The 13,849-nt window shown below is 36.1% G+C and overlaps 1 protein-coding gene across 1 annotated transcript; it reads left to right on the forward strand.

Annotated features, from left to right (window-relative positions):
* Positions 1 to 1,830: 1,830 nt before the first annotated feature.
* On the forward strand, positions 1,831 to 12,203 carry ZNF215 (zinc finger protein 215; the record flags this gene model as incomplete). The annotated part of the gene is given in 6 exon segments (XM_084894056.1): positions 1,831 to 2,191; positions 4,519 to 4,553; positions 6,321 to 6,453; positions 6,994 to 7,089; positions 8,729 to 9,576; positions 9,578 to 12,203. Coding segments are annotated over 6 exon segments (1,497 nt in total). The 3' UTR covers positions 9,602 to 12,203.
* Between the last annotated feature and the right edge of the window lie 1,646 nt (positions 12,204 to 13,849).

The raw sequence follows: 13,849 nt of genomic DNA on the forward strand, positions 1-13,849 counted from the left end.
ACAATGACACATTAGAATGGGAGATTAAGGCAACTTTCTGAGTCCTTAAAAAAAACAACAACACTCTAAAATTAATTACTAATGTAGAGCATAGAAATAACATGGTTAGTCTGATATTTAAACCAGATAGAATGCAAGCACTGATGAGAATGTTTACAAAAGCTGCTATTTATTAGGCTGCCAAAAAAACTCAATAGAGAAAAAGAATATAGAGTGGCACTGACAACATTTATTATCAGATTGAAAACCAGAAGAAAAAAAAAACACACTCTCAAATAGTAGGAAAATTAAATGTTGCTTCTAAAAACCAACTTAAATTAAAAATACTGCACATCATAGTCTATAGAGCACAGCTCAAGCTTCATGGTGGAGCAATGGCAAAGCCTTACATGCACCAAAAGTTCAGTTTCATACGTATGGTAACTTGAGCTGAGATTTAACCTCAGATCAGGTAGATTACAAAGTATGTACTCCTGGTCACTATTTATTGCCTTTGTCGGGGTTTCCTAATCTTGAAAATATTGATATTTGGAGCTGGATAATTTTTTTTTATATTAGAGGGCTGATATTGTAGGATGTTTAGTAGCTACTCCCACTAAGTGCCAGTAATAACTCCCAGTCACAACCACCAAACTGTCTCTAGGCATTGCCCTGGTGGCAAAATCACCCCTGAACACCACGGGCCTAGAGATATATAATAAAAAAAGATCTTTGAACGGTAAATTGTATCCAGACTAGCAGTATTATAAATTGGACAGAAAGGTACATCTGAACTTCCCTGGACGAAATGACTGCTCTTTGGGGAACCCTGGGTCCTGTGCTCTGAGATTTTAGAGGAAATATTGGCTCCTGCGGATAGGCTTTTCAATCAAGATGCACAGCCTAGCGGGGTCTCTTGACTTGAGCTATATTTTGTGAGGATTCCCACTGAAGAAAAATGCCAGGTACTCACTCTGCTAACAATCTGCTTTCTGTCTAATAGCCACATGTGATCCATGGTAGTATTGTGGTCTGTGTAGTTGAGCCTAAGACTTCCATGGTGGACATTGCAGACTGGTCCCTAGTGAGTTCTAACAAATAAAAAATTTTTAATTATTGTAGTTTGGAATCACTTTTTAAAAAATCCCTAACAATAAAATATAATAGCTCATGAATGTTTATTGTATTTTTAAATAATTGGTTTCTTACTTTAATTTCTAGTGGTAGTGCCAATTTTACTCATTTTATATGACATTATTGGTATTTTAATGGGAACTTAAGAAGTTTTTTAGGCATCTCCAGTATTAAACCTTATTATCCGGCCTGAAGATTTGTTTTGCTTAGTTATAAAGCAAAATAGAGTTGTAACCTGGTACAGGAGACACAAGTTAAATTATGAAGTTTGTTTTAATCAAAGGAATATTTCATTTATCACTTGTTTGTGTGATATCTGTTTCTTTGTCTTTTTTGGTTAATTGGGGGGAAAGGATAGCATATTTTCCTGTTATAAAGAAGAAAAATAAGAATGAAAGGAGAATCCATTTTTATATTTATTTGCTTAAGTAATTTTAAGAATATTATTTGTACTATTTTATCTTTTAACACTATGCTAATATGTTCACTATTCTAGAAGGTCATATTTGTGTCTTTTTTTCAGTCTCTCAAGGAACCTGAATGTTGGCTTTATGTCTGAAACTCCTGGAATTCCTGGAAATTTTCTTGTGAGATATTACTTGGCTCAAATCATACCACATATATATATATAGTATACAGGTACTTAACCCAACCCTAACACTTACAGGACTCCTCTGATAAGTAAATTCAAACAAAGTGGGACTTCTGTCTAGGAAGATGCAGCCCCTGAATAAGACCCTGAATGAACACCGTGAGGACCTGAGCGGAGATGTGTCTTGGCAGCAGGAAACCACCCCAGTCAGGGAGACCTGTGACTCTGAGGCCTCGCGTCAAAAGTTCAGACATTTCCAGTACTTGGAAGTGTCTGGGCCTCGTGAAGCCCTGAGCCAGCTCTGGGAGCTCTGTCTCCAGTGGCTGAGACCAGAGGTTCATACTACGAAGCAGATCCTAGAACTGTTGGTGCTAGAACAATTCCTGACAATTCTCCCTGAAGAGGTCAGGACTTGGGTGAATTTACATCATCCAAAGAACAGCAAAGAAGTGGTGAGCCTCATAGAAGATGTAATTCAAGACAAAGGTGAGAACATAGAAAACTGGATGTAGAATAGTTGGCTCTTCTCTGAAATCTGAAAACAAAAATGAAATCACTGAGCTCATAGATTCAGAGAACAGATTAGTGGTTGCCAGCGGAGGGCAGTAAGGAGTGGGCAAAATGAGTGACGGGGGTCCAAAAATACAAACTTCTAGTTATAAAATAAATAAGCCATAGGGATGTAAGGTATGGCATGGTGACATAGTTAACAATACTGTAGTGCATATTTGAAAGTTGCTCAGAAAGTAGGTCTTAAAAGTTCTTATCATAGGGAAAAAAATTAGTAACTATATAATGACAGATGTTAACTAGACTTATTATGGTGATCATTTCACAATATATCTGTATACCAATATTGAGTCATTAATTTGCACTCCTGAAACTAATACAATGTTATATGTCAATGATTCCTCAATTAAAAAGGAAGAAAAATTATCCTTTTTGAAGCTAGAAGGTGTGAAGGGCCAGATCATGAAGAACTTGACCATATCACAAAACATGGATTTTATTCTGTAGGCTATAGAAATAGAATGAGATCTTACAGGTTGAATAGGGGAGTGCGACAATTTGGTGTGCGTTTTAAAAATATGTTGATATCGTTGTTGAGTGGAGGTTGGCAAACTGACCCAAAGGCAAAATATTTTTGGAAATAGTTTTAGTGGAACACAGACACACCCATTTATTTTTATTTTGTCTTCTTTCATGCTATGACCAAAGTTGGTTAGTTATAGCAGAAACTATATAGCAACAAACCTAAAATATTTTTAATATGGATCTTTGCAGAAAAGGTTTTTCCAACTGCTTATATTGTATTAAGGATAGACCTGAAAGCTCTGGGAAAAAAAAAAAAAATGGTCAAAAGACTAGGTCAGGTGTTATAGAATGAAGAGAGCATTGGAAAAACAGGATTTTGAACCTAAAGGATTCATGCAGGAGGCAGCCAATTAATGATTCCCCTTGATAGAAACATCATTGGTGTTTCTCTTTCTCCTTTCTGAATCAATAAAAACATTTAAAGAGATGTTTTTAAAAAAGTTTGAAGACACCAGACTTTAAAATTCCATTGTATTTCTATATACTAGCAATGATCAATACTAAAGTGAAACAAGGCAATCTACAGATTCAAATGAAATTTATATAAAAATTCCAGCTACATTTTTTTTTTTCAGAAATGGAAAAGCTGATCCTAAAATTCAAATGGAATTGCAAAGCAAAACACACAAAAACCCCACATATCCAAAATAGCCTTGATAAAGAACAGAGTTTAAAGATACACAGTTTAAAAATCCCTAATTTGAGTAATCTAAAAAGAGTGCTGAAGTGATTTGCCATGAAATTAAAGCATAGAGAAGAAAGTAACCTTTAGGCAGCATTCAAATAGTATATTGCTGAGAAATTTGATTTCTCCCCCCCCCAAATTCTGCCTTTATTTACAAAAGGGTTTCATGAAATATTTCCCACATTGTTTATATTCTTATTTTACCCTGAATCAATGAAAACTTCTTCACAGACTAGTATTGGTTTATAGTCTGGTATTTGAGGATCATTGATATAACTAATGAATCTTGGAGAAACTTTGGGAAATTGGCCCTTCGGTATACTTCTCACTAATGTACTGGAGGAAAGTTGGTTGCCACCGAGGTATTTAAATACTTTTTTTTTTTTTTTTTTTTTTTTAAATACTTAAAAGAACCAGTAGTTCAGGGTGACCAGACTGCCTAAGTCTGTATATGGTATACACAGAGCAACTTAGCGGTAAAGAACCCTTGAGTAGAAGTCTCACCAATGTGTTTGAGGAAGGGATTGGTAGGATAAAATACAGGGTGAGGCAAAAGTATGTTTTCATTTGTTTGTAAGGAAAATAATACAATTTTTTGCAGAAATGTTTCTTATACTCACAACTGTAAAAATAGTTTTGTCCCACCCTGTATTCTTAGCTCCCAATAGAACCACAACCTATGGTGGCTAAGTCTTAGGTAGGATTTAGTTTTGACAGGGTTAAAGTTATTTTTTGCGGATCTGCTATAACCACAAATGAGGAGTCAAAATATTATTTTGGCTTTTTTCCCTCTGATCCAGTAGTTCTCAATCCCTGGTGGAATTTCAGAATCACATTTAAAGCTTTTTAAAAATATAAGATCTAGGCCCACCATGGTAGATTCTGATTGGTTGTATCGCTTTGCATCACTATTTTTTTCAAAGTATTTTAAAGCTGATTCCTATGGATAGCATGTTATAATCACTGCTGTAATCATTAAACTTTTCTCCAAAACATAGCTTGTCTCCCTAATGTTTTTCTTCATCATCTTCAGATGTTCCCTGCGAGGATTCTGCCCTTCTCCAGAAGGTGAGTGTCCAGGAGGAGGAAATGGAAGCAGATTCACTCACAGGCAAATCCCAGGTGAATTAGGATTCCACTCTTTTCTGAAATGAGCTGATTTTTCTTTCTTGACCTTTGAACTTTTGTCAAACAGTTATATCTAAGGACACGAGACTTGTTCTCCCTCAGGACATTGGACCTATTTTAGTTGGCGGTACACTTTTTGAAAAATATAATCTTTGTTCTTGGTGCATTCATTTCTTCAAAACCTTAAACAATAATTGAAGCTATTAAAATAGAGCCCATCCAGAGAATGTTCAGAATTAAAAATGAAGGGAGCCAATGTCACTAATCTTCAGAGAAGAAACCTCAAAGGATACTGAAATGAAATAAAGTAGTAGAGAAAAGCCAGGAAAATGTTGTCACTGAAAGCACAAGATGAGAATATTTCAAGAAGAAATCCCTTAGAGATTAGGAAAATCCAGCCTGGGTAGTGTCTTAGTGTCCAGTGATCATCACGGGGCTCCTAACATGCATGAGAATAAAAGCCAGGTTGCAGAGAAGGTGAGGAAGTAAGCAAAACGAATGGAGATGACATTCACAAAGACAGGCTCTGAAGTAGGGGAAGGGAAAGGATTTGTATATTTCGGTGTGACTGAAGGTGCCAGCAATGATAAGGTTGAGAATGCTGAGAGAAATTCGACAACTCTTGATGGTAAGAGGGCCCTTTTAAGAAAGGTTTAATGCAGCCCTGGCCAGTGTGGCTCTGTTGCTTGGACGTCATGCCATGCACCAAAAGGTTGCCAGTTTGATTCCAATTCAGGGCACATGTGGGCTGGGTTGTGGGCTCCATCCCCAGCAGTCAGTTGATGTTTCACTCTCTCCCTCTCTTTCTCTCTCTAAAAGCCAAATGAAAAAAAATCTTTAAAGAAAAAGAAGAAATGTTTATGCAGTGCCTAATATGCCACTTTTTTTATGACAGTAAATGTAACAAAACCCTGGCTTTGTGGAGATTATAGTCAAAGCAGACAGGCAGACCAAGCAAATAAGCTAATTGCAGCCCTGGCTGGTGTGGCTTGGTTGGTTGAGCATCTGTCAGGGCACATATCCAAGTTGCTGGTTGGTTCCCCTGTCTGGGTACATACAAGAAGTGACCGGCCCATGTTTCTCATTTTGATGTCTCTCTCTCTCTCTCCCCACCCTCTTCTCTTCCTCTCTCTAAAATCAATAAAAATATTTTTTAAAAGGATAATTGCAGGCAGGAATAATAATTACAAAGAAAAGAAATATGCAGTGGAGACTGATTAAGAGAATGGCTACTTTGGGTAATCAGGAAAGGCCTGTCTGAAACGCTAACATCAGGCTGTGAGAACTGAAGTTAGCAGGCTGCATTTCTCAATTGGAGACAATGCCCTACCTCTTCTGCTATTGAAGCCTACATCTTCATTACAAATTTCCCTCAAATCTACCTTTAGCTCTTTGCTCTGAACTCCTTTAACATAAATTATTTATACTCTATAATAATTTTTGTTCCACAGTTATCCCAATTGTTGTTGTTTTTTCCCTCCTCCAGCAAAATGTAAGCTAATAGAATTAATTTTCCTTTTGTGGCCCTCACAGAGTTCCAAGTGAATAGGCCCCTAATATAACATGATTTTCATCCTTTAGAACCCCAAAGATTGACCTATCAGTTTCTTGTATGTACTGGCTCCTCCTGTATTCTTTCAAAATTTATTTCTCCTCTAGTAATATTTTTGGAGTGATCTTTGATTAAAAAGGAACTTAATGTTTTAGGAACCAGTGACATTCAAAGATGTGGCTGTGGAATTCAGCGCGGAAGAGTGGGGGCAATTGGACCCTGCTGTAAAGAACCTGTACAGGGATGTGATGCTGGAGAACTATAGGAACCTCAGTTCATTGCGGAAAGGTGGCTTCTATGTACTTACCTAATCTCATTAATAATCTCTTCATCTGCCGAAACCGGTTTGGCTCAGTGGATGGAGCGTTGGTCTGTGGACTGAAAGGTCCCAGGTTCGATTCCAGTCAAGGGCATGTACATTGGTTGCGGGCACATCTCCGGTGGGAGGTGTACAGGAGTCTCTCTCATTGATGTTTCTGGCTATCTATCCCTCTCCCTTTCTCTCTGTGAAAAATCAATAAAATATATATATTTTTAAAAATAATCTCTTCATCTACTAAATGTAGGACTGCTGAAGTGATTAAGGGCATTTGGGATTAGGTTCAGGTTTTTTAATATTCTTCCGGCACAACAGCAGATTTTCTTGCTGTATCTGGCTGAAAGTTCTTTCTGATGCAGTTTTAGAAATACACAGGTGTATGATGATTCTGGCCTAATCTTTCAACAGCTCTTAGAATACTATGTTGGGTTAGAATTCTTTTTCCTATAAGAAGGTCTGGAGTGTCATGTATATTTGTTTATTGTGTTGTTTTCATTTTTCTCAAACAGAGCTTCTATTTTCCAAACCAGTTGAGGTCCCCAAGTTGGAGAGTAAGATAAAAGGATGGATAATGGAGCAAGAAATCCCAAGAACAGCCATCCTTGGTAAGAAGCAGGCAGATACGAGGCATTTGTAAAAAGCTTCTGTTTGTTAAACTTAACATTGTACTACCAGCCTTTGATTGATAGTTGGGAAGGTGATGACAAAACCACCTAATCTTTGAAGAAAAAATGTCATCATAGCTTTTGGTTCACAGATTCTTTTTCTTATGTGGACAAGATGTGTGGCCTGTCTGCCAGTTTCCTAATCTGTAACAGAGAGTGAATAGTAGTATCTACTTCCACTTTACTATGAGGATTAAATGTATTCATATGTGTAACATACTTAGAGCAATGCCTGGCACCTGGTAAATGCTATATAAATGATTGTTAGCCATCTCAATTAAATGGTATTCTTTTTTTTTTCTTTTCTTAAGAAAACAGAAAACTCTACTTTATCTTAGAATGGCTTTAATATTCTTCATATTTTTCCCCCTTCTTTAACTATATAAATCCTTAACTTGTGCCTTAAGTCCCTACCCCCATCATAATTTATTCTTATTAACATTTTGTTTTAAATTATTGTGGGCTTAATATATATTTTAGAAAGTATAGAATATACTTTTCTATAATGAGGGATATAACTCAACTCATTACATCACTAATACTAAATTATGTAGTATTAACATTTGTGTGTTTTGTTTTTTTTCTTAAGCCATTTTCTTTGTTTATGATAATGTATATCCGTGGCTTGTAACAATTTCTTTTTTCCAAATTGGGGGTTATCAGGAATATGTCATTATATGTATTCTGCTCTTCTCACCTAATATGATATCATGCACAATTGCCTATTTCACTAAATACGAAAATTGGTTTCTAAATCACATATAACATACCATCACATAAATGTATCAGTATATTCACCATTCCTCCCTCCCACCACAATTATTGGACATTTAGCAACCATCAGTTTATTCTCTGTCTCGATGAGTCTGTTTCTGTTTTATCACCCTGGCAAACACTAGGTATCTTTTACCTGAAATCTTTATTAATTTGATAGGCAAATTACTCTGTTTCTTCTTTTCTATACCTTCTCCCTCGGTTATCTTTTGGATCCCATTTCTATAAAATGCTCTTTCTTCCATTCTATGCCTTGTTGATCTCTAAACCTTCTTTTTAATATTTTATCTCATTTATTTGTTCTGTAATTCTCCTTTTTTAGCCTCACTTCACATTTTATTATGTGTTTTAGATGCATAAAACATGCATATCCCCTTATATGGTTTAGCCATCCTTTCCTAATTACCGTATTTTTCGGACCATAAAACGCACTGGACCATAAGACGCACCAGTTTTTAGAGAAGGGAAATGAAGAAAAAAAGATTCTGAAACAAATAGTGTCCTAAAATATTTTATGTGCATTAAAACCCAACATCACAGTCATAAACACATGTAATCAACCCTGTAAAGAAAACAGCAGCATTTAGAACCATTTTAGAGCCGGGCAAGCACACAGAGACCACACAGAGCCGGGCAAGTAAAAAAACTTTTTTTTTACAGTATATGTGTAGGCTATATTTGGACCATAAGACGCAGGGACTTTTTCCCCCCTCTTCTGGGGGGAAAAAAGTGCGTCTTATGGTCCGAAAAATACAGGTAAGCAAATTTTCTTCTTCTAGTTTGTGGAATTTTTATTTCTTTTCAGACACACAAGTAATTTCAGAAAATCAGGATTCAATTTCAAAGAGAATTTCTGGAGCAGAAACATCCCAAGGAGTGATAATGACAACATTGACCCAGAGTAGACTTCCTTCTCTGAATGCCTGCAAAAGTGATGATTGGTTATTTAGGAACTGGGACATAAATTTGCCACAAGAAGCTTTCATTTATAAGACAGTCGATACTAAGAAGAGAGACTTTGAATATAGTAAAAATAAAAAAAGCTTTGATGTTAAGTCAGTTAACTCAGTTTTTGATAGTCAACAAGAAGTTCCTATGAGGAAGGGGTCCCCCAAGTGCCATAAGTTTAAAACTAATTTCAAATTTAATTTTTACTTAGTGGGGAAGCAACATTTAGAATATAAGGAATGTGGGAGCCTGAGTACAGATATTCAACACCCAAAAAGTAATACCACAATGAATTGCTATGAATGTTTTCAGTGTGGGAAAGTCTTCAGCCGGAGTTCATCCCTTGTTCGACATCAGATCATTCACACAGGAGAGAAACCCTATAAATGTAGTAAATGTGGGAGATCCTTCAACCGACGAACAAACCTTAGTAAGCATCAAAGAAGTCATCCAGAAGTAAAGGCCTACAAAGGAAATACATGTGAAACAGTCTTCAGTAAGAGTGAAGACAGTAATAACAGCCCAAGTCTCCATCCTAGAGAGAATACTTATGAATGTGTTAACTGTGGAAAATCCTTCAGCCGGAGTTCCTCACTTATTCGACATCAAATGATTCATACTGGAGAGAAACCATTTAAATGTAACAAATGTGAGAAAACCTTCAACAGGAATTCAAACCTTATTAAACACCAAAAACTTCATACTCAAAGAGAAGTCCTATAACAAGTAAATGGAATAATACCTTCAGTCAGAGTACAGAACTCATTCAACATCCATGAACTTATGCTGGAAGGAATCCTATGAAAATGCAAATGGAAAAAAACTGTTTGTCAGAGATTATTCTCTAATTGATAATGATGGAATTAATATTGGAAGGAAATCTGTTATTGGATAGAAATCTCAGGTAGATTTTCCTGGCTCCCAGATGAAACCACAGAGTTTGGAATTAAACATATCACCATACAAGTGTTTGTCTATCATTATTCTGATGTTCATTTACCATCATCTTTCTCTAGTTCATAAATAGGACCTATTCACCTAAATCTATTGAAGAAGTCTATATTAGGGAGAAGCCAAGCAATATTCTTGGAGTTGATATTTAATAAAACTCAAACTTTCAGTTCTTAATATGAAGGTCACAAGTAACCAGGAGATGATGAGAAAATAGAAGGATATTATAAGGACTGAACTCTCTGAAATAATGGCAAAGGTCTTAGTGACAGCCAATTACTCCACCCCAATTAATATCCTTGGCTGCCCTGGTGCTCAGTGGGGACTACAATTGGAAAAGAGTAATCAACTGCAATAGGAGGTGGATGTGTTGTTAATCTACATGTATCTTTTTAAGACATGAATTTTTTTTTAAGTACTCTGGGATCTAGGCTGGAGGACACCCATAGCCCTAGGTGTATCATTTATCCTAAACATTTAAAGGTCAATCAAGTGTCCTCAAGTGGGACACAGACCCTGCCACCACCCCAGAGGAATAGCCCACCAAATCGCAGCTGACGCTGCTATGGCACAAAATGCAGCCCACAGCACACGGTGACTGTGGGCACCAGGTAATGATGTCACATTTTTGTTGACATTCTGAAGCTGAAATTGTCAACAGAACATGTCTGAAGAACAACTGTTGCCACAATGTACCTCTGAGGCTGAAAGAAACAACATGTCTGAAGAACAACTATTGGCACAACACGTCTGAAGCTGAAAAAAAGGCATTGTTGACAGAACATGTCTGAAAAAAAGTCATTGACAAGTACTACCCATACTGATAGGAACTGCCTTCATAATGAAAATGAAGTAAATGAGGATGCAATTATCAAACACAGTTGTGGAATGACTGTTACTCATCAATTTTGCCTATCTCTAAATTTCTCCAATGAAAAACTATCTGATGAAAAATTTACTCGATGTTGTAGCAAAGGCAAAGTTTGTCCAAATGATATAAATTTTCCACAATACCTGGCATATTTTAAATTAATGATAAATGAAGATTCTGACAAAAATTTCACAGGAAATATTTGTTGTTATGTTACTGTTTTTTATTAATGTATATATTATTTTCATCTACATTTTACTAATTTTCTTTCATCTCTGACACTTCTATAAAGAAAGGGCAAATAGTGATATTAAAATATTTATTCTAATTTCCTCTCATTGTGCATGAATTCATGCACTGGACCACTCATTTCTAGATAAAAAGGCTCTTAAGGAGATGTTGAATCCTCCCACGTTAAACCATAAAAACATTCTAATGAAATATTTCATTGAGAACATTATTTCACAAGTTGATTATAAAGTTTATTTTGTAAGTATTATACCACTCTAGTGAGAAAATGTAAGAGATATCTCGGTATATGACAATGAGTTTGGTGGCTAAAGAGCAAAGCTGAGAAAAGAAAAATACTTTGATTTTCATTTTTTTTAAATGAAAATGCTTCTTATAAAACACCTATATCTACTTAAAGAAGCTTAAGATATATGGCAAATCAGACTTCTAGATTTTAATCCTGGAATTGCCAATAATTTGTCCTATAACTAGTTATTTAACTTGGGACTCTAATATTTCATCTGAGAATAGGGAGACCTGGCCTACATTTTTATTGTACAGTTATAAAGAGATAATATAGCACTTATTTCTTAAGTATAAGATTTACAAATTAAATGCAAATGTATGGTTTTAATATTATTATTGGAGCTTAATGATTTAACACAGTGGCTCCTAATAAATGCTCAAGAATCATAGCCATCAATTATTACAATCTACCAAAGAAGCAGTAGGCTGGCTAAGCAACTAACAACCCTCCAAAGCATCAAATAAAATAAATTCTAGTTTTAAGGATGAAAGATTCCCCAGCAGTGCATACTCAGTAGGTTTTCTAAGAGTTAAACATGGCCGAAACCGGTTTGGCTCAGTGGATAGAGCGTCGGCCTGTAGACTGAAAGGTCCCGGGTTCGATTCCGGTCAAGGGCATGTACCTTGGTTCCGGGCACATCCCCATTAGGGTGTATATAAGAGGCAGCTGGTCAATAATTCTCATCGATGTTTCTACCTCTCTATCCCTCTCTCTTCCTCTCTGTAAAAAAAATCAATAAAAATATATTTTAAAAATATTAAGAGTCAAACATGATTCTGTGAAAGAAATATCAGCACCAGAATTCATCATAGATATAGCAAACACTTTTAAATAGGAATAGATTCCATCCTACCCCCACCATTTAGGTTAATATATTTTAAATTTTGAAATGGTTTGAAATTTTTTTTTTCAAAAGGAGTCTTCTCTTTACTTTTCCTACCCTTGAACTAGAAAAGAAAGGTAACAACTCTTGTAGACCTATTCAAAGATAAAGTCAAACTATGGAAATTTTTATTAAAAAATCCTGTGGTAATAAATACTCTGAAAAATCTGGATATGTCTGAGTGTCTGTGTTATGCATGTGAATGCAGTCTTAACTAAGTATTAGCAGATACTAACCTGAGCAAAGCAATTATTTCATGAACAACACAACCTAGCAAAAACTAAAGGTATATTCACTAGTTGCCTGACAGTCTAAGGTAAGTACTGATTGGTATGCGCTCTACTGGGAGACAGCAGTAAAGCAAAAAGGAGCTTTTGCCCCCTGGAAGGTAAAACCAAAGATATTTGATACTAATATATGCACATCATGGACAAAACTGTAATAAGAAAAGGAAAGAAGATAGAATGGTTGAGGGAAGAGGCTATCAGAATATTAAGCTTCTAAGCATAAGTATTTTCTTTACATCTTCACGGGTGGAAAATGTTAGCATCTCAGTGGTTTGACTTCTGAGTGAATATATTGAGTCAATGAAAATCTAAATCAATAGTTTGCATCAGCTACTATTTATTTGTTTGTTTGATTCCAAAATAATTGATGCTCCCTATTTAGTGGATAATACATAAGTGGAGAGAGAAAGCTGACATGAGCACTGCCTGCAGAATGTACATGACTTGCTTGATGCTGTTTTCAAGTTTTATTTCTTGTTAGTTTCATTATGAAGATAGTAATTATTAAAATACAGTTCTATAGTTTAAAGAGGAAGGGGATTTTTTCAGTCAGGTTTCTCTCCTGTGAGTCAGTTTTCATATAAAAGCAACTAAATATATTTCTGAATGGGACAGCTATAAACATTTTAATGGGTTCTTTGCTATAAACTCAAAAGTTCTAACACACACACACACACACACACACACACACACACAAAAAAAAAAAAAAAAAAAAGCACACCTCTCAATGTATTTGGAATCATTTGAAGATGTGTGAAGTTATGGTGGTACTGTCTTTTCAACATCCATCCCTTAAACATTTACAGTATGTCAACACTCGCCAGAAAAACTGGAGACACTCAAGGAACTAATATCTAAACATTACACAAGGTGACAGGTACTAAACAAATGATGTGGAGCCACAGGATTCCAGAGACCAGATTTGGCAAACTTGAAGCCTCCAGCATCTGGGCAAGATATCCAAGATGATTAAGAAACTGCATTTGGGAATGGAGAAAAGCCACCTATTAACCTAAGCCCTGGTTGTGAGGCTCTCCCTGTCCACCAGACTCCTTTTTCATACGCCTCTCTCAGGTAAGGGCAGATGGGTGAGAAAGCTAGAGTGGAAAAGAGTCTAATGGTAGTCCCTTTGCAGTCTGAAGAGATCACCTAGGACAGTGGTAGGCAAACTCGTTAGTCAATAGAGCCAAATATCAACAGTACGACCATTTAAATTTTTTTTGAGAGACAAATTTTTAAACTTAAACTTCTTCTAATGCCAGTTCTTCAAAATAGACTCCCCAGGCCGTGTATTTTGTGGAAGAGCCACACCCAAACCCCCACAAAGAGCTCAGAAAGAACCCAGGATTGTTTCTATTCCTTCTCGAGGACCAGGACAGCTGTCAGGGCTGGCACCCAAGACCTTATTTCTGGTCCTCTAAAAACTTCCAAGTTACAATTCTAGTTTG

Source organism: Pipistrellus hanaki (genome assembly GCF_964339955.1).
Source record: "Pipistrellus hanaki genome assembly, chromosome: 9".
NCBI lineage: Eukaryota > Metazoa > Chordata > Mammalia > Chiroptera > Vespertilionidae > Pipistrellus > Pipistrellus hanaki.